The sequence below is a fragment of the Galleria mellonella genome, unplaced genomic scaffold, assembly GCF_026898425.1.
Source record: "Galleria mellonella isolate WM207_F2 unplaced genomic scaffold, CSIRO_AGI_GalMel_v1 utg172, whole genome shotgun sequence".
Classification (NCBI taxonomy): domain Eukaryota; kingdom Metazoa; phylum Arthropoda; class Insecta; order Lepidoptera; family Pyralidae; genus Galleria; species Galleria mellonella.
Window position 1 is genome coordinate 4,416,600 of NW_026442015.1, and position 26,895 is coordinate 4,443,494.

Consider the following 26,895-nt stretch of genomic DNA (forward strand, 5'->3'; position numbering starts at 1 on the left):
TGTAATGCACATATATATAATACACAACGCATAGTCACCCTAACTCGTGACATATTGACATTTATATTATTATTATATAGTCGATACTCATAATGAACACAAGAATAATGTATTAATTATTATAATTATTTTCTGTAATGGCTAAATATTTGTTTGGGTGTCTCCTTCTATGCTGTCTATCATCAGTGTGTAGTAAGTTATTTAATAATATTTAACATCGCTATATTGACCTATTAATATTCCTTTATATATTTATTTACTCTTTATTGTTCCACTTAAAGGATAATACAAAGGATATATATATATATATATATATATATATATATATATATATATATATATATATATATATATATTTCACTTATGAAGTACAAAAGGAGGTCTTATCACTAAAGCAACCTCTTCCAGACAACCTAAGTTCTTTCTAGGAGAAAACGTAATATTGTTACGGCCACGCCTGGCTTGATTATATTTCAATATCTCAGCAATAAGACCGCCTTACTGTACTTATACAATTGTATCGTTATATTTATTAATTGTATTATTTCCCTCTAATATTCTATAATGCAAATAAATTATACTCATTCATTCATTAAAATTTTCCTTTTTGCTTCTCTTGGTTTTTTTATGATACTTAGAATGGCAAACAACCTAGGAACCCACTTTACTTCACCTATATACCTAGTCCAGTTTTATAATACGCGATAAGCAACAGAGTCCTAGCAGGAATCTTCAATTCTGGCGATAAGATTTTTTGCTTCCTAATGGGGTTTCGACGAATTCTGGCTTTAACAGCATTAACAGCCTTTGTAGTTCTAACAACACGCGGCCGCTCTGATTTTTTCTGGTCTTCGACAGAGGAAGTGTTGTTGTATCTATTGATAGTACGATATACGAACATACGGCTGATACCAAGCTTTTGAAGTGTCTGGAATATGACCGACAGCTCCATACCCACTTTGTGCAAGGCGATCACTGCAATCCAATTTTCTTTAACACCCCATTCCATTTTGTAATTTGATAATGAACACGAAAAATATGTGAAATGGCGCGAAACCGAAAGAAGTTTTTAAAATAATAAACGTGTTCCAAATTCAAAATAATTAAAAAGTTGAAAAAAAGAAAAAAGAAAAGTTATGTAACAGTATTTATGGCCAGACTAGTTATATGAATAACATCTTAAATACCATCACTGTATGCTATAACCCATGGTACCCTTTATGTATTACCATTCCTTTAACGATGATAACGGGATTGTAGCCACATCTGAGGATGGATGAGAGGCATTATTAATAATAGGGACTAACGACCCCATTCCTAGCAATATGTATATCCAATCAGGTGGACCCTTACGCGGTTCTCCCTGGAAACCATCATGATTGCTTCTTATCCAATTCGTCACGATGAGCTAACTAATCTGCTTTTATCTTTCTTTTATAATTTCTCACTGGTGCCCCGCCAGTGTATATGGATAGCGCAGGTGGAGTTTTTTTTTTATGGGTGATAATGGAATGGTAACCCCACCCGCACTATCGGTATACACCGGCGGGGCACCAGTGTAAGATGATAGGTGAAGATGAAGCAGGCCAGTTAGCCCATCGTGACGAATTCAACAAGAATTGTTCACGATGGTTTCTAGGGGGAACCACGTGGAGGTCTACCTGATATTGCTAGCAATGGGGCTGTTAGACTCCATTGCTAACAATCCCTTTCCCCCTTGCGCAGGCGGAGTTGTCATTCGATGTTCCCCCAACAAAAAAAAACTATCGTGACTACTATGCACTAAAGATTAACCATGATAGTTTCCAAGTGGAGGTCAACGTGGTACATTTCGCTTCCTAAATTAACTCGACCGGGTATTGAACCCGGGACCTCGTTTACACAAAAGGACGTACCCACCATTACGTCAAAGAGATCCTCAAATAATCTTTTTTTAATATTATAAATGTGTAACTGAGTTTATTTGTTTGTTACCTGCCTATGCCTTAAATTTTTATCCCGGTCAGTGATCATATACTGGTCACGCGGACAAAGTCACGAGTAGAAGCTAGTATATAATATAGTAGTAATAATAAGAGGAGACTTTGTACAAAAGTCGATTGCTTGGGTACCTCTGTCCCATTCGTGTTTCAACCGTGAAGCAGTTGTGTTTGCATGGCTGTGTTTCGGTTTGAAGGGTGGGATATGGCGTAAATTTACAGGGTACAGAGGAATGACACCCGAATCCTCAGGAATGGCAACGCATGGGGGGTATCGTGAGCGAAACAGTATACTCTGTTATGTCCATGGTACTGCTCGTGTCTATAGGCGACGGTTACCACTTTCCATCAGGTGGGCCGTCAGCTTATTTGCCATTCTAAGTTGTATAAAAAAATATATGTATAGTTTCAGAATGCACTAACAAAAATAGTAAAGACGGTGCCACATTAATATGGAAAGATAAAAAATACGAATGCAATAGTACTTTAGACGTGGTCGTGAAAGAAGGAGACGTAGTATACATAGAAGCTGAAAGGAAAAATCATATAAACCATGCCTGGTGAGTAATTCTAACTAATATTATAACTAATAGTATAAGTGAAAAGGAGGGAGAGACTGTCAGCAATGGTGACTACCAGCCCCATTGATAACAATATACCCTATAATATTTTATAAATGTCAGGTCAAGCTCCCCGCGGTCCCCAATGGAAACCATTGTGCTGAATTCCAGGTGTGTTCATCACGATGGGCTAACTGTCTTTTTATCCTACTCATCATCCCTCACTGGTTCTCCACCAGCGTATACCGTTAGCGCGGACGGGGTTACCATTGCATTATCACCCATTTAAAAAAAATAATTAATTTTGTATACTTATTAAACAAGTAGTATTTGAGAGGAAGAAAGGCATGCGAAGTCGCAGATAAAAACTACTGTATAAATAAAATTTATTATAAAATTTACAATATAGCCAAATTGACATTGTATTGATTGCAAAAAAATGTATTAAAATCGGTTCATAATTAACGAAGATGTAAATAGCATTACTTACTTTTTGCCAGTTAATAGAACGATAATAATTTGTGACACAAAATTATTTTTTATATAAAAAACTAACGACCCGCCCCGGCTTCGCGCGGATGTTATACAGGAGGTCTACCATGAAACAAAATCCGAATTTTCGGACTCAATTTCGCCTTTTTATTTATACCATAATCGGCCTAATAAATGGAAATTAATATTTCGTTCATCATAAATTCTACCATACAAGTTCAAAGGAATGATATCATAACATTTTTAATATTTTTAAACTGTATGTACTATGTACTCGTAATTTTAACATCAATTTTGTATTTCGCTCGGCCCCGAAATTTCGGAAATCATTTCATGGTAGGCCTTCTGATACTAAAAAGCACCGCCAGTCCCCCATTATATTACGATATAACATTAGAAACCTCTAAAATTCTCGGTGTCCCTCTACTATATTATACATGTATTACACTTATAAAGCTTCCTCTTGAATCGCTCTATCTATTACTAGCTGACCCCGCAAACTTCGTACCGCCTAAAGCACAGACAGTTTGTGTTTGACTATTGTTACCATCGTATAAATATTGACATCAATATTACGATATTTATACGATACTAACGTCACTCAATTGTTTTGCCTTCCCGGAACCTCTCCACAAACACTTGAACTTTATGGTATCGTATTAAAGTTCAAATTCACTTTTAAGTATTATTAAGAATCGTTTGTATGGAAGTGTAAAAAAGTGAAGACTTTTTCAGGCAATTTTTCAAATTTTTCTAACCGTATGAACCATCCTCGTTCTTTAAGGAACATTTTAAAAGAGAATTAGCGAAATCGGCTCAGCTGTTCTCGAGATTTGCGGTTAGCAACACATTCAGCGATTCATATTTATATATAAGTATTTTAGATACAAACTGCATTAAAATCCGTTGCGTATTTTTAAAGATCTGAGCGTACATAGGAACAGACAGACGAGAAGCGACTTTATTTTATACTATGTAGTGATAATGATACATATTATATATCTGGAAAAAAAGGCTAAGATGGCTTCCAAAAAGTTAAGAGTGCTCAATAGAGTGAGACAGACATTTCACGCCGGAACACCGCTTGAAATTGTACAAAGCTCAGGTCAGGCCACATATGGAATACTGTTCTCACCTATGGGCAGTAGCATAATACTAACATTTTTTTAATTAAATAAAAATTAACACAATAATATTTTTTTAATAATAAAAATATTACTTTCTTTTAAGCATACAGAAATATAAAAGAGTGTAATATTTTTTTTTTAAATAAAATACATTTTAATAATTCCAACTTCGAATTAAAAGTATTTTATTTAATTAAAAGCATCATTGAATTAAAAGTAATTCATCAAATCCTTATTTAACGCTATTGTTTGTTTCAGGTGTTTAATTGGAAACAAAAAATACGATTTGGATAAACTGTATGACTGTATATGGAGAACATATGTAATATATTTTTTTTTGTCATTTGCACATATTTATAGAAATTAGAATGGCAAACAAGCTGACGCGCCGCCTGATGAAAAATGATAACAACACAACCAACTCGTTCTCAATTCGCCTATATTTTCTTTTTGTAATATCACAATCAAAAAGAGAATGTTACGCAAACAATGAAAGAAAAGAGAATATTTTTAGCGCCTTAAAGAAAAGAAAACCGCATGTATCTAAAAAATTAAACATCAAGTTTAAAAAAAAAATCCGTAAATTTATTTATTTATTTAAAATGTACTGGATAGTAAAATTCTATGTATATTTGGCGGACTTAACACTGGACGGTGTTCTCTACCAATCAACCATTGGGCAAACCGAAATACATACGTAGGCGTTGCATTATTGAATAGAGCAAAAATAAATATATATATAAATAGACTAATATAAACATACACATAATATATTATATATATATATATATATATATATATATTCATTATTGCACTTGTAAATTACATTGTTAATGCATTTATAAATACTGTGAGCAAGGGTGGAGTTATCTCTGACAGAGATCTCTTCCAGCCAACCCAATGCAGTTAGAAAGCATGTTGTTAGCGGGTAGCTGAAGTGCTACAACTATTAATATTTAAAATACATAATCAAATATACAGTACAGAAGTACAGAAGGGAAAGTGATTTTTCTAAGAAATTTACTTCTTCTTTATTAAGTACTATACCATTATATCAGCCGTTAACTGTCCACTGCTGAACTTTAAGCCTTATCCAAATGGGGAGTTTTGCCAGTTGTTACCACGCTTAGCAGGCGAGTCGTCAACTTAAGATAGGCTTTTAGTGATGTTTAAAGAGGGACGCTACTGCCCATCCCTCTACCATTAGTTACTTTAGTCATCTTTTACGTATACGACATCCTCGGGAAAGGAAGGGGTGGCATTTACATTTAGTTAATTAAATTTACTAGGCACTGGACTAGACCAGGTCTGTATCATAGTGATTTTTTTTTTGTTATCATAGCCTGACATGTCAACACCTAAACTGACTACATCCTCACGACCAAATACAGAGACAACATAGTCCGTAAGGGTGGAAGGGATTGTTAGCAATGGAATTTGACAGCCCCATTGCTAGCAATATATATAATATCAGGTCAACCTCCGCGTGATTCCCCCTGGAAACCATCGTGAACAATTGTCGTTGAATTCGTCACGATGGGCTAACCGACCTGTTTCATCCTCATCTATCATCCTTCACTGGTGCCCTATTAGCGTAAACCGATAGCGCGGGTGGGGTACTATTTCATTATCACCTATAAAAAAAAAAGCATAGTCCATAAAGACGATCAACCGAAAAGAGAACGTTATACTCCCAATGGTTGGTCGCACTATGGCGGTTTACTAAATGCTTTTTTTTACATTAAATATTTTTAGACATTTATAAAAACGTTACAATATCAAATATAAATACATACACTCAAGTTTACAAAGATAAAGTTACGTTTGGTGCAATGTAATTAAATGTGGGTAACATCATAATTATTACCCCTCTTACTGATCATATTGAACTTAGAATGAAATCTCAACTAGACCCGTCACATCAAACAAACTCAAACTCGATTGGAATTTCGTTGTTTTATTGTAAAGTTTCAATGGCCACATTCCAGCTCTATCATCATTCACAATAAGACATTGTCATCCAACTTTTATACATATGCAATGAATACTAAAAAGTGGGTCAAATTTAACATGTATAATCTGAATATCGCGTCCTGAGACACGCGACGTTAAATAAAAACTAATTAAAAGAGTTCATACTAAATTCGTCGCAATTGTTTCATTAATACAGTAGAACCTCGATTATCCGAATCAAATAAACCGTCCGGGATATTCCGTATAATCGAAAATGCGGATAATCGATTTCAAAGTAATCAAACAATACATAATTATATTTAATATTTTTTTTTTAATATGTAAAAGGTTTTACATGCGTCATTAAGATATAAAAAAAATACGAGCGATAAAGATAATAAATTACATAATATCTATTTACCCAATTAATACAAAAGAACATTTCTAAATCGGTAATTGGAGGCGTGAAGAATATATCCGGATAATTGAATATTCGGATAATCGAGATTCTACTGTATTTTTAAACGTTTTCGATTAATTATTTAATGAATCAATAATGAAATCAATTCTTTTTGAAAATCTATCATTTCTCAAATCTTATTAGTTATTTAAGAAACGAACTGTTAGCGAATTAAAATATTAATGTTTGGAAATGGAATTCTTACTAATGTATCACAAATGATATTGACGCAATATATTTTGTTTATCAAAACAAAATATGAAATATTGAAAATTGTTTTTGAAAATTGACATATAATTGGAAAGTTGGCACATATCGGTAAGGAAAAATTATGAACGTTCTTAAAAAAAATCCACAATCTCAACACGATGAGATTCGAAACCATATCTCCTGTTAGCTATGTATTTTAAATTTTTTAACACGCAGTCCTTTTCCTTCACTTAGATATAAATTTATTTCCTTTATTACAGGTTACAATTAGTACCGAAATGTCGACAAAATGGATAATCACAAGTCTGGCCAATGTAAACACGACCAACGCCAATTTCACCCTAAATAATATGACATATATATCTACTATTTGCGTTTATAATATTAAAGGTAAATATACATACCTATAGCTTTAGAAGTACAAGGGATTGTTAGTGATAAGATCAAACAGCCCCATTACTAACAATAAACCCTATCAGGTCGACCTCCACACGGTTTCCGTTGGAAGCCATTGTTGTTAATCGTAGTAGAATTTGTCAAGATGGGTTAACTGGCCTGTTTTCATGGGCATCTGTCATCTCACTGGAGCCTCGCCGACGTATACCGATAGCGCAGGCGGGGTTACCATTACATTATCACGCATTAAAAAAAATAACACTATATATAAAAATTATACTATATGAATTGAGCATTGAGTGTCAAAAACAATTCAAAATTAAGTCAGTCGAATGTCACTTTGGACAAATATATATAATGTAATGTAAATGTAAATAATATATTGGTTTAAATAACCAAAACAAAAAAAAAACATTTTTTCAATGTTACAAGTAAATTAATCAAAAATTTCCCAAATCAAGTCATTTATTTTAAATTAAGAACTTACAGACAAAATACGATTTATATAAAATAAATTGTATTTTGTCTGTAAGCAATATAACTAGATATATTGCTGACAAATTGATATACATGTATTAATTAATTAATGCTGGCCACTATCAATAATTTTATAACGATTAAGATTATTTAAACAATATAGATAAAGAAGTTGACCTGTTTTTGGGATGCATTTGATAGGTTACATACGATACATAATTTAAGCCTATTACAAAAAACTGATTACGCCCCGTTTTTCAATTTAAAATTATAACAATGTTTAATGTACATGTTTTTGTAACTTTAAAAAAAAGATCGATTCAAATACTATTATAGTCTGACCCTATAAAATATTATATCGTATCAAATTCTGCAGTTTGAAAGTTTATTTATTTATTTAAATAACCCTAAATATGGTTCAAAATGCAGACTTAATATTAGTAGCATTCTCTACCTTTAGTATGAAGAGTGAATCAGGTTAAAAGTATCTTAAATTAAATATTTATAAGCAAAAACCATATAATTATTTCTTTAAATAAATTCTCTTTAGTCGCATAGATTAATTTTTAAAGTTTTGATAAAGAGAATATTCTGAACAAAACTATATTTTGGCCAGTAACATGTTATTTATTTATTCTTTTTTTAAATTTATATTTTAACACTGGAAATAATTTGAAACATTTTTGTTTTTTCAGTAACTGCCAGAGAGATTATGACAAAGAAGATAGATTATGAGAAAGGTAAAAAAAATATACCAATTAAAATATAATATTCTTCTTTGCGTCCCACGCCTATCAGAGATTGAACAATATAGGGGCAATCTTAGTTTTTGAAGCTGCCGCTTTGAAGCGTGAGGTGAAACTACACTGCGAAACCACTCCCGCAGGTTCATCAGCTAGGAAGGTCGCCTCCTCCCGGCATTTCTTTTACCAGCAATATTGCCTTATTTGGAGTATTCTGTAATTTTCATTTCTCATAATGACGTGATGGAAATACGACATTTTCTGACACTTAACGGTGTCCTTTAACTTCATTTTTTTCTAAACCTGTCTAATGGTTCAATATTGGAGGGAAAAAGATTGTTAGCAATGGAGTTTGACAGCCCCATTGCTAGCAATATGCCCTATTAGGTCGACCTCCACGTGGTTCTCCCTGGAAACCATCGTGAACAATTATTTTTAAATTCGTCACGATAGGCTAACTGATCTGCTTCATCCTCACCTATCATCCTTCACTGGTGCCCCGACAGTGTATACCGATAGCGCAGGTGAGGTTACCATTCTATTATCACCCATTAAAAAAAATGTACTCAATATTTGTGATTCGGTCACGCTATGAGATTTTCAAAACACGACGGTATGTTCACATCTCAAACGCCTCTATTTCTTCATCGTGCTCTGTATGAGAGTCTTTCTCTCTAGGCCGCAGTCAATAACACACAGAGTAAATATAGAAACGCAATATCTGTAGTCTTAGATTAATAAATGACAATAAAGAAATTTGAGAATGGCAACGCATGGGGGTATAATGAGCGAAACAGTAACTCTGTTATGTTCATGGTACTTCTCATGTCTTTTTTTTTATACCACTGAAGTGGCAAACAAGCATACGGCCCACCTGATGGTAAGTGGTTACCGTAGCCTATGAACACCTGCAATACCAGAGGTATTACGCATGCGTTGCCGACCCTGAAGAAACCTCTTTACCCCCTTTTTGAAGAACCCCATACTGTAGTCTCTTGGGAAAACCTCGGCAGGGAGCTCATTCCATAACCTGAGTGTTCGTGGGAGGAAACATCTCTGAAACCGCGCAGTACGCGACCATTGAGGCTGTAGGACACAAGGATGAACTCCCTGTCGATGGCGAGCCGTACGATGGTAAATGATGTGATGTCTATAGGCGACGGTTACCATTTTCCATCAGGTGGACCGTTATTTGCTATTCTAAGTAGCATTAAAAAATATATTTAAATCACAGTCACACAGAATTTTACTCATTTTGAATAAAGTCGAAAGATCCATCTCATTGCGGACTTTATTTTCTCGAGCATGATTTTTTTTATACAACTTAGAATGGCAAACAAGCTGATGACCCATCTGATGGAAAGTGGTAACCGGCACCTATAAACATGAGCAGTACCATGGACATAACAGAGTATATGATTTCGCCCATGATATCTCCCATGCGTTGCCATTCCTGAGGACTCAGATGTTATTCCTCTGTACCCTGTAAATTCACGCCATATCCGACCCTTCAAACCGAAACACAGCTACGCATACACAACTGCTTCAAGGTAGAAACACGAATGGGACAGAGGTACCCAAGCAATCGACTTTTGTACAAATGTCACCCTCTGGTAAGATCTCCAGTTTCAGTCACCTATCTTCACAAATACTTAAACCTATTAACCTGATATACCAATTGTAACCTTACGAAGTACTTCGAGTTGGGTCTCAGGCTCTAAGAGATCAACAGCTTAGTTTTTACGGCATTAATGCTTTATTAGATAAGGGCTTACCTTATCTTTATTTGTCTTAATTAGTCTATTAGGAAATTCTTGTAGTGATTCTAAATTATTAGAGATTAAAGTCGTGTCTTCAGCATACCTATAACCTTGGATCCTTTAAATGTAAAATGAATTTTTTTACAGAACTTTGGATCTACTTTGGAGTAGCAGCCTTAATCGTATCAATTATTATAATTGCGCAAATCTACGCTATTGTGTACTACAAGAAAAAAGGTAATATTTATAAAGAAATATTTTTTATGTCAACTAAACTAATGGTAACGGGAACGAAAGGTACTTGAGTGGCGACTTCCCAACTTCCTACTAGATGAAGTGACGACTACTATAAACTATGCTCAGCAGACAGATTACAGAGGGCCTACCATGAAATATTTTCCGAAATTGCGGAGCCAAATGAAACAGAAATTTGATGTTAAAATTACATAATACATGCCGTTTGGAAATAATAAAAATGTTAAAATATTGTTTCTTTGGACTTTTATGATAGGATGTATGACGAACGAAATGTTAAACTCCATTTATTGGTCTGATTTTGGTATAAACAAAAACACGAAATTGTGTCCGATATTTCGGAATTTCATTTCATGCTAGACCCGCTGCTTCTATGATAATGATGATATAAACTTTATATAAATACTAAATAATCCAGTGAACTACATTTCATCTATTAAATATAATCCAAATTCCCATACCAATAAACATATATTTTTTATTGCACTAGAATAAAAGATACAACAATTAGTTTAACAACTTGTTACCAAGGGCGGGCTTATCTCTAAAAGAGATCTCTTCTATAATAGATATAGTATATTCTATATCTATTTTTTAAAATTTTTAGATTCTTCAGCTGAACTTTAAAGTTTTTTTTTTTTTTTACTTTTTTTTTGCTTTCGAACAACCCTATGTTATAATGAACAATACAAAAAAATTCAAACCGTTAAGCCTTTTTTTACTTTAAGTGAGACAAACAAACAGCGATTAATTTATATATACATATTAATTTGTATATACAGAAACAGATAAACTTAAAGCATTTGAAATATGGTGCTAAACAAGAATGGAGAAAATTAGCTGGAAAGGTCGAATTAGTAATGAGGAAGTCTTACTTAGGGTTAAGGAAAAGAGACAAATTATAATACCTGCTGAGGTCAGAAGGCAGAAAATGTTGGAACACTTGATACGACACGCCAAACTTATGTACATTGCAATAGAAGGTAAGATAGGAGGAAGGAGGAGAAGAGGGAGACCAAGGCACAGTTACATCATGCAGATCAAGGAAAAAGTTGGTATCCTGTCGTATCAAGAGGTGAAGAGATTCACTGAAAATTGTAGTAAGTGGCAAGAGCTCCACCGACAAAACGCAGTTCTTATTTTTTTTTTTTTTTTTTATACAACTTAGAATGGCAAACAAGCTGACGGCCCACCTGATGGAAAGTGGTAACCGTCGCCTATAGACATGAACAGTACCATGGACATAACAGAGTATACTGTTTCGCCCATGATGCCCCCCATGTGTTGCCATTCCTGAGGACTCAGGTGTTATTCCTCTGTACCCAGTACATTCACGCCATATCTCACCCTTCAAACCGAAACACAGCCATGCAAACACAACTGCTTCACGGCTAAAACACGAATGGAACAGAGTTACCCAAGCAATCGACTTTTGTACAAAGCCTCCCTCTGGTAAATAAATAAATAAATAGTAAAGTATTGCATTAGTATTTTTTTTTTAAATTACAGGTGCTTTGGTGAGCAGACTAGATCAAGCATCTGCAAGCAAAGATACTACGAAAACTAATAATAGAGGTAAACCCAATATATTTTCATTCTCTCCTGTTGTATGTGTTCTATTATATATGTGTATATTTATGTATGTGTGTATATATATTAAATTAAAATGTATCAAAAACAGTATGGATGTATTGGACCAAATTTAAAGCAGATATGTAACTTTCGAAATAGTATCTAATAATAATAATAAATCTTTTATTTTCAGGTATATACCCATATTTTACAGTTATTATAATTAAAATTTCATTTTAATTAATTATTTAATTTAATTACAATGCATAATTTTAAAGTTAACTTCATAAACTAGTAACTGTGTATTTATGTTATTCGACTGCACCAAATTGGACGCGGTTTTCACAATTGTATTCCCTATTGCGTGCCGAGCAAACATACGGAAAGGCGACGAAATTTCGAAAAATATTATTTTGGCATTTTTACAATTTTATTTACAATTTTATTATTGTAGTAAGAAATGCCTACGCGCCCAATACGTGGATGAATGATAGATGAGAATGAACAGGTCAATTAGCCCATCGCGATAAGTACATCCGGAATTAAGCATGATGGTTTCCAGGGGAGACCGCTAGGAGATCAACCTAACAGGGTATATCGCTCGCAATGAAGCTAATAGTTCTCATTCCTAACAATAAATCCCCTCCCCCCTTCCAATCGTCCATATTTTTTAATGGATGATAATGGAATGGTAACCCCGCCTGGACACCAGTGAGGGGTTATAAGTGAGAATGATAAAGCAAATCAGTTAGCCCATCGTAACGAATTCAACGTTAAATTAGTCACAATGGTTACCAGGAGCAACCGCGTGGAGGTCGACCTGATAGGGTATATTGATAGCAATGGGGACTAACCTCCCCATTACTAACAATTCCTTCCCCCAATTGTTCGTATTTGTTCGCTTCGCTTTATTGATTGGTCTACACAGAATATAATGCCTTTTTAGCTCGCTACATAATTTCACCACACATCATGGGGTTGCTTACAAGAAAGGAAAAGAGAGAACAGAACGTGGAAACAGACGACGACTCTGGATCCCTGTACGAGACGTTGGAGGACATCGCCTTAGGTTAGTGCTAATCCCTTACGCTTGGGACGCCCGATATATTACTATACTACAAAATTCAGCACTAACATTTTTTTATATTTTAATGTAATATCTACCGATTTAATTTACGTGTAGTTAGATCAAAAAAGCTCGACTAGTTTCGGAATCAATGTGTGATCCTTGCACGAGCCTGTCTGCATTGTGTTATACTATATAAGTATCCAAAGCAGGGTTGGCCGACTTGCCAAGACCAGCCCAAAATCCACTGTTTACTAACGAAACCCTGTGCGATCTATCAATTACACACTTCTTGAAATATCAAATGAAACGATATAGTTTCAGTGCTCAATTATGTAGTATTGTAGTTTTTTTTTTATTTTATTAAAAGAGAAACCATAAAATTGAAAATTATTCTTAGTAATTACTTATTTATATTAGTGTCAGCATTATATTTTTTGCCTTGCCAAGATCGACTGGACTAATAGTCGCGATCGACCGGTTTACCACCCCTGGTCTACAGAAATATTTTTATTTTATTAATCTATTTAATTTTTACCCAGGATCCAGCGATACTCCGTTGCCTCCTCCTATAACTACATTACCCAGTAAGTATATTAGCATTAAGTTCATAAACTACATAATCAGCTAGTTTGCGTAAGAGTATTTAAGTGGAAACGGATGGATAATGCCCACCCTAGAATAATCTTGTGCCCAACCCATAATGCGAGCGGCGCAAAGGCATGTCTGAGAGAGAGAACATATTCGCCTCTTTTAAAGGGAGCCCAGGGGAAAAAATCTTAAATTGTTGGATTGATTTTTTTTAAATAGGTAGATCTAAAAATCGAAAAAAAAATTAAAAAATCGACATCCATCATTTCCCATTCTATAGTAGTTGTTGTATGTTTCATTTTTTTTTTTGAAAAATATTGTTTATTTCTCTCTGCAGTCTCCTTTTTTTAGTAATCAACATGCATGCGAAAGAGTCGAATCGATTTTCAATGGGTGTTATGAACGTCGGTATTCTCACAGATCGATCTGAATAATCGACTTATCGAATCGAATGTATTCAAAATTTTATATTTTCGTCTAAGATTATGTTATATATATTATGTATTGTTTTATTATATCATTAGTTAATTCATTTAGAGCCAGCTCGCAAGTTTCTGGGTGTTGATACTCCTTGTACTATAGAAGAAAAAAAGGAATCAAAATCACCAACGAAGAAGAACCCTAAAAAAGACAAAGAAGGTGAGCAAGTGCCCTTTTCTCAGTTCCTCGCCTACTTTCATCGTTATACTATTAGAAGAAGAGAAGATAAGTTAGAAATTGAGCAATGTTTTTCAATAGCATGAAGTTATTTTTTTTAAATGCCTTCAAATGGCACACAAGCTGATAATCTAACCTAATAGAAAATGGTAATCGTTAACTATAAAATGAAAAAAAACTTAACAAATACTAGCAACGAAACGAATAGTCCTCATTACTAACAATCCCTCCCCCTCCCCCTATCTAGGTAGACTTTGTTACTTATCTCTTATTGTTTCCCTAGGACAAATATTTTTTTTAATAGGTGATAATGGAATGGTAACCCCGCCAGCGCTGTCTATATACATTAGCGGGCCATCAATGAGGCATCCCTCACTGATGGCCTGCCAACACATTTATTGTTAACGCACTGTTACAATAATGAACTAGCGACCCGCCCCGGCTTCGCACGGGTGCACTTTACATCACACCATATTAGAAACCTCTAAAATTATCAGTGTTCCTCTATAAACTATATTACGCATGTATTATACATACAAACCTTCCTCTTGAATCACTCTATCTATTAAAAAAATCGCTTCTAAATCAGTCGCGTAGTTTTAAAGATTTAAGCATACATAGGGACGGTCAGATAGCGACGGCTACTTTGTTTTATACTATGTAGTGATAGTGAAATGATTAATCATCGCATCATCATCATTATATCAGCTTTTTTTAATTGGGTGATAACGAAATATAACCCCGCCTGCACTATCGGTATACGCTGGAGGGGCTCCAGTGAGGGATGATAGGTGACGATGAAAGCAGGTCGGTCAGCCCATAGTGACGAATTTCACTAGAATTAATCACGATAGTTTCCAGGGTCAACCGCGTAGAGGTCGACTTTATAAGGGTGTATTGCTAGATATGGGGAAATTAGACACCATTACTAATAATCTCTTTCCCTCCTATCATCTATTAGCTGTCTACTGCTGAACATAATGCTTCCTTATAAGAGAAGTTTTGCCAGTAGTTGCCACGCTTGGCAGGCGAGTTGGCAACCGCAGTTAGTTTATAGTGATCTTTTCAAGAGGGATGCTGCTGACAATCCTTCGACCATTAATACCCTTAGTATATCCTGTTACGACACCCACGGAAAGGGAAGGGATAGCCTGTTCTATGCTGGGACCACATGGCATATGAATAATATTATTATTAGATCATAATAAGAATTAATTAATTAAGATTTGTTTATATTTCATACAGTTGAAATAAAAAACCGGGCACCTCTGCCACTGCCGCATGAAATGTCGAATGAAGGTAAACTATCTTTATATGTTAATTATAAATCTATTTATTTATTTATTTAAACTTTATTGACCAATAAAATGTGATACAATAGGCTGGCTTAATGCTATAGGTATTCTCTATCAATCAATCTTTAGAATTGACAGAGATACAAGATGGCGGTTTAAAAAAATAAATTATTTATATTTCACTATCAGATGGTAATTACATATGTACATCTGTACATATGTATATATATATATATATATATATAGTAACGGATATAAACGTTTTGTTTTAGCTAAAAAATCTTCTTTTACAGCACCACCCAAGAATTCTTCCGTTAAACCACCAACCAAACAGAAGTCTACGCTGTCAGAAAAATCGATTAAACCTGGCAAAGCTTGTTCTCCGGGACCGTCGCCAAAGCTTAAAACAGAGCAAGGTACAGTCAGCATCTAAATAAATGAAAAAATGTCAATATACGAGTACTACTGTACTTTCTTTTTCATGGGTGATAATATAATGGTAACCCCGCCTGCGTTGACAGAATAACTAGCGGGACAACAATGAGGGATGATAGGTGAGAATGAAAAGTCGTGATGAATACACCTGAAATTCAGCACGATGGTTTCCAAAGGGGACCATGAGGAGGTCAACCTGTCAGGGTATATTGCTAGAAATAAGACTGGTGCTCGGTACTACTAACAATCCTCCCCCTCCCCCGTACCCATGCTACTGTTCTAGGGCGATTTTCAGAAAGAGTGACCCCTGTCCAACTTCAGTAGACCTTTAACTGTACTTTCAGGGCGGAAGGCATTGTTAGTAATACGCACTACCAGTCCCATTGATAGCAATATATCCTGTCAAGTCGACCTCCACGTGGTTCCCCTTGGAAACCATCCTGCTAAATTCCAAATGTATTCATCAGAATGGGTTAACTGACCTGTTTTTTTTCATTCTCATCTACCAAAGATACCAAGAATTAGAAATTATATACCAGATCAGATTTTGTTTTAAACTATTTATGTAAGGAAACAGCTCGTTTTATTTGAACGACGGTTACCACTTTCCATCAGGTGGGCCGTCAGCTTGTTTGCCATTCTAAGTTGTATAAAAAAAAAGAACACTCTTGATAAAAAAAACCGTATTTGAAATAACTGAACAAGTTCATTTGAATTTAAAAAGTTGTTTATGAAATTTCAGAGGTCGTATCGCAAGCCCTGAACGACATATTCAAGAATAGGAGTGACAGTATTCTCAGTAAGTATTAATTTACGTTTCTTAGGATTCAGGTGTTATTCCTCTGTACCCTGTAAATTCACTGTCATAGATTTTGTAAATATTATACGAGTAATAAATGTCAAAATTAAAATTTTATGGGAATATATCACAATCACATTGGTAGCATTCTTTAGTCATTTAAAAATTCATTTACATAATAATGAGATTTTTTCTATAATCCATTATAATACACGTTTTTTTAAATGTCCCATATTATAGGCATTGTTTGAAAGTGATGGCTTAGCGGTAAGGCCGCCTTTTATATCACTTTTCATTAAAATTGACTGTATTTATTATTTTTATAAATGGTGCAATAAAGTGTAAATAAATATATTATATAGCTGTCAAATTTCTTACGTATTTTTCTAGGGTAATAACGATAACTCAGAAACTAATAGAAATATAAAAATAGTCAATGTAATTATTAGTTTAATAATAAGATTACATCTATTTAAAGATTTTTCAACCGACTTCAAAAAGAACGAGGTTCTCAATTCGTCTGTATTTCTTTAGCTTGTTACCTCATAACTCCGTCGGTTCTAAAGCGATTTGAATTTTTTTTATCTGATTGGTGATCAAAATCGGTTCAGTAATTTAATTTTTAAATCAAAATAACTGGTTGTGTCATAATTAAGGTCGGTTTTTGTTGTGGGACAAAATTTATTTAATTATTTTTATTATAACAGATAAACAACAGCAGAAGCCAACACCGGTGTCGAAATCAGCAATGAATCGGAAACCAACTGCAACTAATATTAACACAAACCCGTCTTTAAAAGTCAAGCCTAAACCACCAGTAAAAAAACCAGGTAATTGAATATTCATCATCGCCATATCAGCTGTTCGAAGTCTTTTTGCATGATAGAATCCGAAACGAAGATATCCGCAAAAGGACCAAAGTAACCGACATAGCCCGAAGGATAAGCAAGCTGAAATGGCAATGGACTGGTCACATAGCCCGAAGAACCGACGACCGATGGGGACGAAAGGTTCTTAAGTGGCGATCCCCCACTAGATGGCCTGAAATGCATTGCAGGGAATCAATGGATGCAAGTAGTAAAGAACCGTTCCTTATGGCAGTCTATGATGACGATGATATCAACTGTTAACTGTCCACTGCTGAACATAGGTCTCCACTGTAAGGGGATCGTCCATTAATCACGTGAGGCTTGAAAGGGAGAGGAGGGGTTCAAAAAAAATCACTAAATCTCACAGGGGGTGAGTAGGTGTAGTGAGATATCACGTCTATTTATCTGATTCACTAGATGCTTATTCACTTGTTAGTGTTGAAGAAAGTCTCGGTAATCCGTGGTCTGAGGACAATATCCATTGAATAGTTAAAAAGATGCTGAAAACACCACGTGATTAATGGCCGACCCCGAAGGAGGGGTTCTGCTAATAGTGGCCACGCTTGGCAGGCGACTTGGCAACCGCAGTTAGGCTATTGGTGATATTTAAGAGACCTTTAATTTCCCTTAGTCGCCTCTTACGACACACACGGTCAAGGAAGGAGAAGCCTATTCTATGCCGGATTACCCGGTATTGAACATTATTATGTATCCCTGTAATATTACTCTATGGTATAAACGCGAAAGTAAATTCTTAACACGTCAGTCCTCGAAAAAATTATGGGTATTTTTTTAATGGATGATAATAGTATGGTAACCCCGTCTACGCTATTGGTATACACTGACGGGATACCAGTGAGGGATGACAGATGAAGATGAAAGTAAGTCAGTTAGCCCATCCTGACGAATTCAACTAGAATTAGTCACGATGGTTTCCAGGGGGAACCACGTGGGGATCGACCTGACAGGGTATATTGCTAGTAATGGGGCTATTTAACTTCATTACTAACAATCCCTTTCCCCCAGTTATGGGTATTACAATTTTTACTTTACTTAACTACCTTTAACTATTGAATAATTACTATTTTATTGGGGAGAATCTGGTGTCTAGAATACGGTTATAGCTTAGTTTAGGCTCCAGATTTCCCACAAATTACAATACTTATATTTTTTTGTATAAAAATAAATAATCGGTAGGTACATATACTGTAATTTGTGGAAATTAAATAAACTCATTATTATTATTATATTGACGGAATGACAAACATACTGACAGTCCCCCTGATTGAAAAGCAAATGTTATTAATACGTGAACAATATGAATTGCCATTTGTGAATATTAAGCAATTTTTCCTCTGTATAATACAATTTTTCTATTTTCAGATATCGTACCAAAATCCTTTTTAACAAAGGTAAATTCGAAACGGCCGGAGCCCACCCCCCAGGCAGGGCCATCTGCGGTTACACCGCAATCCACGCTACGCAAACACCAACCAATCCCCAACCCAATAAATAAACCCCCCATGCCACCACCACCTACTGTATCGAAGGCTACTCCACCACCGTCACCACCGCCAAATGAAGTCGAAGATATAGAGCAAGGTCTGTTTTTTTTTTATTTAATTTAAATAGACATAGGTAACGCTGCGCTACGTGGTACCATGTCAGATGATCTTCTCGCGTTTACCCTGAAAACCATCGTAAAAAAACACGGCGCCAACTCACTTTTAACTCGATGAGCCAGTGCAATAAAGTGCGCCTGAGTTACTGAGTAGACGCAAGGAAAATCGTTAAGTTGCCCATGTCTAACTTATCAAATGTTGGGCGCGAAGGAGTGTTAGTAATGCGGACTACCAGTTCCATTGCTAGCAATATACCTTCTCAGGTCGACCTCCACGCGGCCAGTCTTGGAAACCATCGTGCTGAATTCCAGGTGTATTCATCACGATGGGCTAACTGACCTGTCTTTCATTCTCACCTATCATCCCTCAATGGTGCCTCGCCAGCGTTAGCTACCGTTTCCAGGAGAAATCGCGTAGAGGTCGACCTGACAAGGTATATTACTGGCATTACAAGTGATAATACGCATTACTAACAATCCCCTCCCCCTCCACCCAGTTCTGTAAATAGTACACGCTATATGGCATTGTTAATATCTTTCTCTTTTCATTTTAGACTTTCCTCTTATTGGTGCAACTAATTCATGCATTTTCCTCAAGCCAGTTCTATCCCTTGTCGTATCTTTGACCTCTCTATATGACATGACATCTAGTATTAATATATTTATATTATTCCTTTTTTCAGAAATATATACTCCGTGGGGCGAGGACTGGACGTACGAATCGTTACAACCATACCAGTTATATTCTAACTTACAAAATATATGAGATGAAACTACTTCACTAACTTAGAGCGACCAAGGATAGCTTTAAAGACGGCAACCAATGGACTCGATTCTGGAGCGCCTTTTCTCTGAACCTTTTTCATAACCTAATATTTTAATTTGATAATTTTTCTAAATTACTTTTTTTTAAACCACTGAGCCTATCAACGCCTGCAATACCAAGGGCATTGCTATTATCGTCATAGTCGTAGAATACCGACGGATCTATATATGTAATCTTTGTCAGATCCGTCAGTATTCTACGACTATGACGTTTTAAGCACCATCACAAACAAAATTTATAATAATTTTGACTTAAATCAATTAGAAATTTATTTCATATTGGACCATAGATTAAGAATTCACTGTGATATCAAATTGAAATTGGAATTAATTTTATAGTATATAATAAGTTTAGATAAATGGTGCCTCAGAATGGGAGCCATGTTAAATTTAAATATATTATTTTCCAGAGTGAATCTGGTCCCTTAAAAAAACGCATATAGGTACTCTTAGACATGTCTTTCGTAACTGAAAGCGTTCACATTCTGGGTAAAGCACTAGATGATTCCGAAGTAGGCACGCCCTCTTCCCCTCATCACCCACAGCCCTCCTAAATACACCTATATCAGCAGAATAAATTTCAATTGCTAGCAACTACAAGGGATCCTTGGACCTCTAAAGCCAAAGATTAAGTTATTTTTAAGGGTATATCAAGACGTATCTTTTTAATTTTAGACTACATACAAAGTTATATGGTATTATCAGTTTTTATTTAGTTATTATTATTTAGTTGGCTCAATTAGTAAATAAACTTGGTATTATTAGTTGATTCGACTTATTAGACCCGACCCGCTTATTTATAAAAATACAGAACATCTTATAAACTTATTTTAACCTATTGATAAGTTTATATATTTTGTCCTTTTCTTTCGTACTAATTTTTCAATTTGAAAGACAATGACAGACTGCTGTAATAGTTAAAATAAGTTTGTAGGACGTTTTAGTTTTTATGAATAAGGGCTTAGTCGATAATAATATTATAAAGATGTAACATTTGATATTTTGTAAATTTCTTTATTTGTAATGGGTAAACTATAACTGGGCCGATTTTAAAATTCTTCAAGTTATAGAAGTACTTACTTAAGTTACTTTATAAGCGAATAACATAGTCTATATATTATTTTATATCAAACCGTGCGAAGGCCGGGCAGGTCTCTAGCACAAAAATAATCTAAAACATTGTCTATCTAAACAGTTTTTAATAACTCTTATTAAAAAAAAATGTTTATATGTACTTTTATGTACCAAAATATACAGATTATTATAATAAAATTATTATTTTAACCAACTTTTATTTTTATTAAGATGGATTATTATGTTTATAAGTTTTTCACATATAGAAAGCTAAATTACCATCCACAGTGTTAAGTAACATAAGTTGAATTTTGTTATAAAAAAAATTCACGCGAAACCGGAGCGAATCGTTAGTTTAGACATAAACAGATGTTAGACATGGTTTTCTGATAAGACTTCTAAACACGTATTTAACATCTGTTAACCACATGTTTCACTTTTTTAGTTTAATTCTCTTTATCTACGACTTTTACATTACATTCTATAACTATCAAACGAGAACACATAGTCTGACTAAGAACAAGGTAGTCTGAGCAATGATTTTGGTTTTATAATAAAAAAAAATAAAAAAAAAAAGTTTTTCAGCCAGAATCAAATACAGACATCAAGGTGGAAGTAAAAATGAACAAATAACAACTTTAATATATATTTTTAATAATTTACTACAATCTATTTCATGTCATCTTCAGTCAACTGTACTTTCTTAGTTTCTTTGACTATTTCATCAATTCTGTGCAAATCTTTGAGGGAAACTTCGCCGGAGCCCCTCTCCAACGGTTTTGGCTGTGACGGATCTGGTTTCCAGCCAAGGAAGTTTATTATTTGGAAGGTTGCTGGTACCCCGCGAGAGTTCCTTTCAGGAAAATCCTGGAAAAAAGTAAAACATGTTTTCTTAAAAAAAAACTTAATTTTTACCAAATTACTATGGGATTAATACCATTTTCAAATAAAAAAAATATTGTCAAAATTTTGTGTATCCTAGAGGCTAAAGACCATTTCATGGGAGAGGTCTACGTTCGACATGGGATAATTATCGTCTGGAACAATAAAAATGATTAGGACAGATTTACTAGATGTAATAAAAATCTTAATCAAAACTACCAAATCTACCAAAATAGTAGTAAGTTACAACATTGTAACATTAAAGAAAAAAAGATACTTCTTGAAAGGCCGGTAGAACACTTGCATTTTTGTCTGGTGTTGCGGGTGCGTATTTTCTTAGCCATTAGGGGAGAAAATAGGCAAAGACAAGTGGAACTGGCCCATTCGATGGCCGTATTCACTACTCATCAGATGAGCTATTTACATCCTATTACAAAAAAAAAATTATCAATACCTTGCCATACATCTCGTCGTAAATGGCGGCGGCGGAGAATTGCACGTCGCGGCTCAACCGTAGAGGGCGCGTGTGTGCCGCGTTGGACTCGCCCATGGCGCGCGCGTCCCACATCACGTGCCACGCGCTCGGGTACCACAACGTCATTGAATCTACATCCACTGTTTGTAGAGTGAAACCGGCCCTAGAATAATCATCTCTATGTATTAATACTATTAACTTTTCAGATTAATTTATCATATAATCTATTTCAATTAATAAAACAACTTAATAAAAATGTCAAAAATGAATAATTGACCTGTCTATAGACGGTCTACTGATATCCAACATTAGTAGTAGTTGTATGTGTCGATACGTTACTAATTTCATTTAGAAATAGGAGAAGGGTAGGAATTGTTAGTGATGAGGTCAAGTCAACCTTCCCGTGGTCCTCCCTGGAAACCATTGTGCAGAACTCCAGGTGTATTAATCACGATGAGCTAAGTAATCTGCCTTTTCGTTCTTACTTATCACTGGTGCCTCGCCAGCATATACCAATAGCGCAAGCCGGATTACCATTTCATTATCAACCATAAATATAATTTTCCTTCTTATATAATTATGGAAAGATGGCAAATCATGTTTAAAGGTTTTATTTTTAATACTATTGGTGCTTTAGAAATAAATTTACGGTAGTAAAATGTATAAAGCAGAGACTTTGTACATTTTACTACTGTAAATTGAGCACACTTCGTACAATAATTTATTTTGATACTAAACTACTCAACAGATCTTGATGAAATTTGTATAGAACCAATTTGAAAGTATATTCTTTCAGATAAAAAAAGAGTTTTCCAAATCGGTTCATAAATGACGAAGTTATGAAATAACAAACATAAAACTTACAACTTTGACACCTGTTCAAAAATAGTACTGTGCTGATGAACATGTAAATTGGCGAACTCGCTAAATACAGTAATAACATTAGCTTTAAACTTACGCCGTCAGTAGGCCGCCAATGTCTCGTATCCTTGTGAACGGGGATATGTGCGGTGCCATACCACCCAACCGTTCGGTGTCGGCCAACTGTAACGCCTGTCGGAGCTCCATCAGCGTATCGCCGCCGAATACTGTTGCCATGAAGACCTAAGAAAATAGAATAATCTTTAAAATATATCTAAAGGATTTTTTTTATTTATTTTTTTATGCTACTTAGAATGGCAAACAAGCTGATGGCCCACCTGATGGAAGTGGTAACCGTCGCCTATAGACATAAGCAGTACCATGGAGATAACAGAGTATACTATTTCGCTAATGCTACCCCCCCATGCATTGCTATTGTAAAATTTTTTTATTGCCATTTATTTATCTAAGACTACAGATATTGCGCTTCTATATTTACTCTGTGTGTATTTATAGACTGCAGTCTAGAGAGAAAGTCTCTCATATATATATATATATATATATATATATATATATATATATATATATATATATATATATATATATATATATATATATATATATATATATATATATATATATATATATATTCATATGTATTAGTTTATCCATATATATTAAAAGTAATGTTTATGTATTACATGTGCATTTCTTATGTGTATATTATATTTATATTGTGTATTGCCTTAATGTGTTACTATAATTGTCACATATTTTTCACCACATCTGCCCTTCATACGCTTTCTGTTTTTACCCAATGGTTAGCTGGTAGAGAATGCCATATGGCATTAAGCTCGCCATTTGTACAAAATTTTATTGTGCAATAAAGAATAAATAAATAAATAAAATATTCATCTCTAAGAAACAAATGGATGAAAGTATTTGGTCTATCTATACCTATACTTAGGGGAGACTTATGTCCAGCAGTGGACGGATAATGGCTGAAATGATGATGACGATACATATATAAAGAGGAAATATTTGATTGTTTATAACAGATAAACCCAAAAACTACTCAAAAGATTTTAAAAATTCTTTCTCATATAGAACGCTACATAATCGACGAATAATTTAGCCTATATAATTTGTATATAATCAATAAAAACCAAAAAAAATTAATGTAGAAATATTTACCCCATCTGGCATTAGCGACTTCATAATTTTGTCGAAGCAGCCCGGCAGGTCGTTCACCCAGTGCAGCGCTAGTGATGATACTACTAAGTCTAAACTGTTCTCTGGAAACTGGAAAGTCATAAATAAACAGATTTCTCTGTATTTATAATGAAAATTAAATTTAGTATCTATAAACATATAAAAATCAATTAGTATTAGTTAATCTCGCCAAAAATCGCTAGCGCTTGACCTATTTAAATATTTCCTTTTTATTTTGTCCATTATAATACAGAGGTAGTTTAAAAGGAAAGAACAAATTTAAAAAACCCTAAAATTCAGCAGAAAAATTAAAAATAGGTAATTTTGTATGGGAAGCGCTACTTCGGATTACTTTTAATAGATGGCGTTGTAAGTGATACGAAGTTCATCATATCATCTAGCCAGTAGTTGCTGCGCTTGGCAGACAGGTTGGTAAAGGGGTCGCAAGATATTTTTACATAATAAAGGGGTCGCATCATGAAAAAGATTGAAAAACACTGACATATGCTATATATTATTGTCGAAAAATTCTATCTACCCATGAAAATCAGATCCTCAATTTTTACTCTTTTGACGCTTACATCAATATTTTCTTCATCCATAACAAGTTTCTCAACCTGTACACCGTCACCTACTATTGCTTTGTCCAGATGAGTCTGTGACGTATCACAGAGTGTGATCTTCTCCACACTATCTGGTAAGAAATGCCTGGAAACATAACCTCGACTGGCACCTGAAATTATCCTAATAATGTTACATAAAAGTTTATAAAGATGTTTAAATTTTCACTACTCAAACACACTTTAATAGTTAGATGGATTTAAAATGTCATGTACTAAATAAAGGTAGAGAGGTCATATCATAGATTAACATATATAATTCATTGATATAGATTTTTATAATGCAACTATGGTTAATAGTAAAAAAAAAAATATAAAGAGATGTATGCATGTAACACCTGAGCCTTAGTTTTTTTTTTTTTATATACAGATACAACTCTGATCTCCCTCTCTCTTCCTGAATGATATGTCACAGTAAACTGTTTTAGTAATTATAAATCTAATCCTATTTATTTGTATTAAACATAAGAAGATTTCTGTGTTATATTATATACAATATTTACTCTGATTATTGTAATACAAATTTTTATTAATTCAATAATTATTAGATTTTAAATTAGATAAATTAAATTTTTTGAGAAAAGATATGGGCAATAACTGAATATAATCTACCTTGGTTTGGAATAAAAATGTTTTAACATAATAGAAAATTACTGCTTTTAATATATAAAAACTGGACTTCTATAGATAGCACATTGCTTTACTGAAGTGGTCAGCGGGCTTAAAAATTCAATCGAGCCAAATTAGGAAGCAAACTCTTTGAAAATGTCTTGGATCCAGGTGTATCATAGTTTATACGCATAAGATGGATCACTAAGCTGTTTTCATCATCTTAGGGGGTATCTTGGCTTCAATACTAAATAATTCGTGAATTTGTGTGTCACTATTTATTGAAAAAAATATATATAAAAACAATATAACTGCTTGTTGTATTGTTAAAAAAATTACTTACCCAGTTCTACGGCATTTTTAAATGTTCTCTTTATATCAAAAACCCTGTCAGCTGTACGCCAACCAACCTCTTCTTTTATATGTTCCACTAAATGATAATCATCCCTACGAGCTGACCTTTCTCTTTGCAGGGCCTTAGCTTTCCTATCAAATATATTCATACTTCGGTACACAGAACTGGCAGTCTTTGGTTTCGTCGTTTTGTGCCGCAAAATGTTGACATAGTTACGTAAATGTTTTGATACATCTAATAGCTTATTTGTAACGTGTATTCTTGCGGGATGCAGTAATAGTTTATTATGTGACATCTTTATCTTACTATATATTTATAAATTGAGATAAATATTATTAATAATACATTTTTTAAGTAATATAGGACAGCAAACAGAACCAAAACAAAGCAGCGTGACAGCACATTACATTTTTTTTTTTTTTTTAGTACGTTTGTTCCGTTTGGAACAGGCTAAGGTCGGAGACCATGCTGCCTAGTCTTCAAAAAGATAATTTGTCTGGAATTTTATTTTTCTAATGTCGCTTCAATTATTGTCATAATCTTCAATATTTCATTTGTCAAATCCGGTAAGTACATTTTCATAAATATCTTTTCTTGAGTTTTCTTAAACCAGTGGATTTATCAAATTAAAAATAAATAATTATAAAAAATCATTGTCTTGCAAT

The 26,895-nt window shown here is 34.2% G+C and overlaps 2 protein-coding genes across 3 annotated transcripts; one reads left to right on the plus strand and one right to left on the minus strand.

The window, feature by feature from the left end:
• The first annotated feature begins 56 nt into the window (after positions 1-56).
• LOC116412830 (proteoglycan 4-like) lies at positions 57-21,430 on the plus strand. The gene is made up of 16 exons (XM_052893080.1): positions 57-192; positions 2,386-2,539; positions 4,417-4,480; positions 7,042-7,171; positions 8,350-8,394; positions 10,305-10,394; positions 11,922-11,987; positions 12,931-13,053; positions 13,593-13,637; positions 14,179-14,280; positions 15,544-15,597; positions 15,887-16,009; positions 16,771-16,827; positions 17,535-17,657; positions 19,080-19,298; positions 20,001-21,430. Exons 1-16 carry the CDS (start codon positions 138-140, stop codon positions 20,081-20,083), a joined length of 1,533 nt encoding a protein of 510 aa, XP_052749040.1. The 5' UTR covers positions 57-137; the 3' UTR covers positions 20,084-21,430.
• Positions 21,431-21,846: 416 nt separating this feature from the next.
• LOC128200252 (arginine-hydroxylase NDUFAF5, mitochondrial) lies at positions 21,847-26,655 on the minus strand. 2 transcript variants are annotated; one of them, XM_052893081.1, is made up of 6 exons: positions 26,219-26,655; positions 25,228-25,379; positions 24,629-24,736; positions 23,532-23,677; positions 22,553-22,736; positions 21,847-22,083 (listed from the first exon to the last, which is right to left on the minus strand). In XM_052893081.1, exons 1-6 carry the CDS (start codon positions 26,523-26,525, stop codon positions 21,886-21,888), a joined length of 1,095 nt encoding a protein of 364 aa, XP_052749041.1. In that variant the 5' UTR covers positions 26,526-26,655; the 3' UTR covers positions 21,847-21,885. The 2 variants fall into 2 exon arrangements, with proteins under 2 accessions (XP_052749041.1, XP_052749042.1); XM_052893082.1 differs by having other exon boundaries at positions 25,185-25,379.
• Between the last annotated feature and the right edge of the window lie 240 nt (positions 26,656-26,895).

What these genes read in the sequence shown, in the direction of transcription:
- LOC116412830 (XM_052893080.1), top strand. Translation starts at nt 138, where the DNA reads ATGGCTAAATATTTGTTTGGGTGTCTCCTTCTATGCTGTCTATCATCA. An exon ending in TTGCGTTTATAATATTAAAG is followed by an intron (nt 7,172 to 8,349) that starts GTAAATATACAT and finishes TTGTTTTTTCAG; the next exon opens with TAACTGCCAGAGAGATTATG. An exon ending in AAAGCTTAAAACAGAGCAAG is followed by an intron (nt 16,010 to 16,770) that starts GTACAGTCAGCA and finishes ATGAAATTTCAG; the next exon opens with AGGTCGTATCGCAAGCCCTG.
- LOC128200252 (XM_052893081.1), bottom strand. Translation starts at nt 26,525, where the DNA reads ATGTCACATAATAAACTATTACTGCATCCCGCAAGAATACACGTTACA. An exon ending in TGGATGAAGAAAATATTGAT is followed by an intron (nt 24,737 to 25,227) that starts GTAAGCGTCAAA and finishes ATGACTTTCCAG; the next exon opens with TTTCCAGAGAACAGTTTAGA. An exon ending in AGTCGCTAATGCCAGATGGG is followed by an intron (nt 23,678 to 24,628) that starts GTAAATATTTCT and finishes CTATTTTCTTAG; the next exon opens with GTCTTCATGGCAACAGTATT.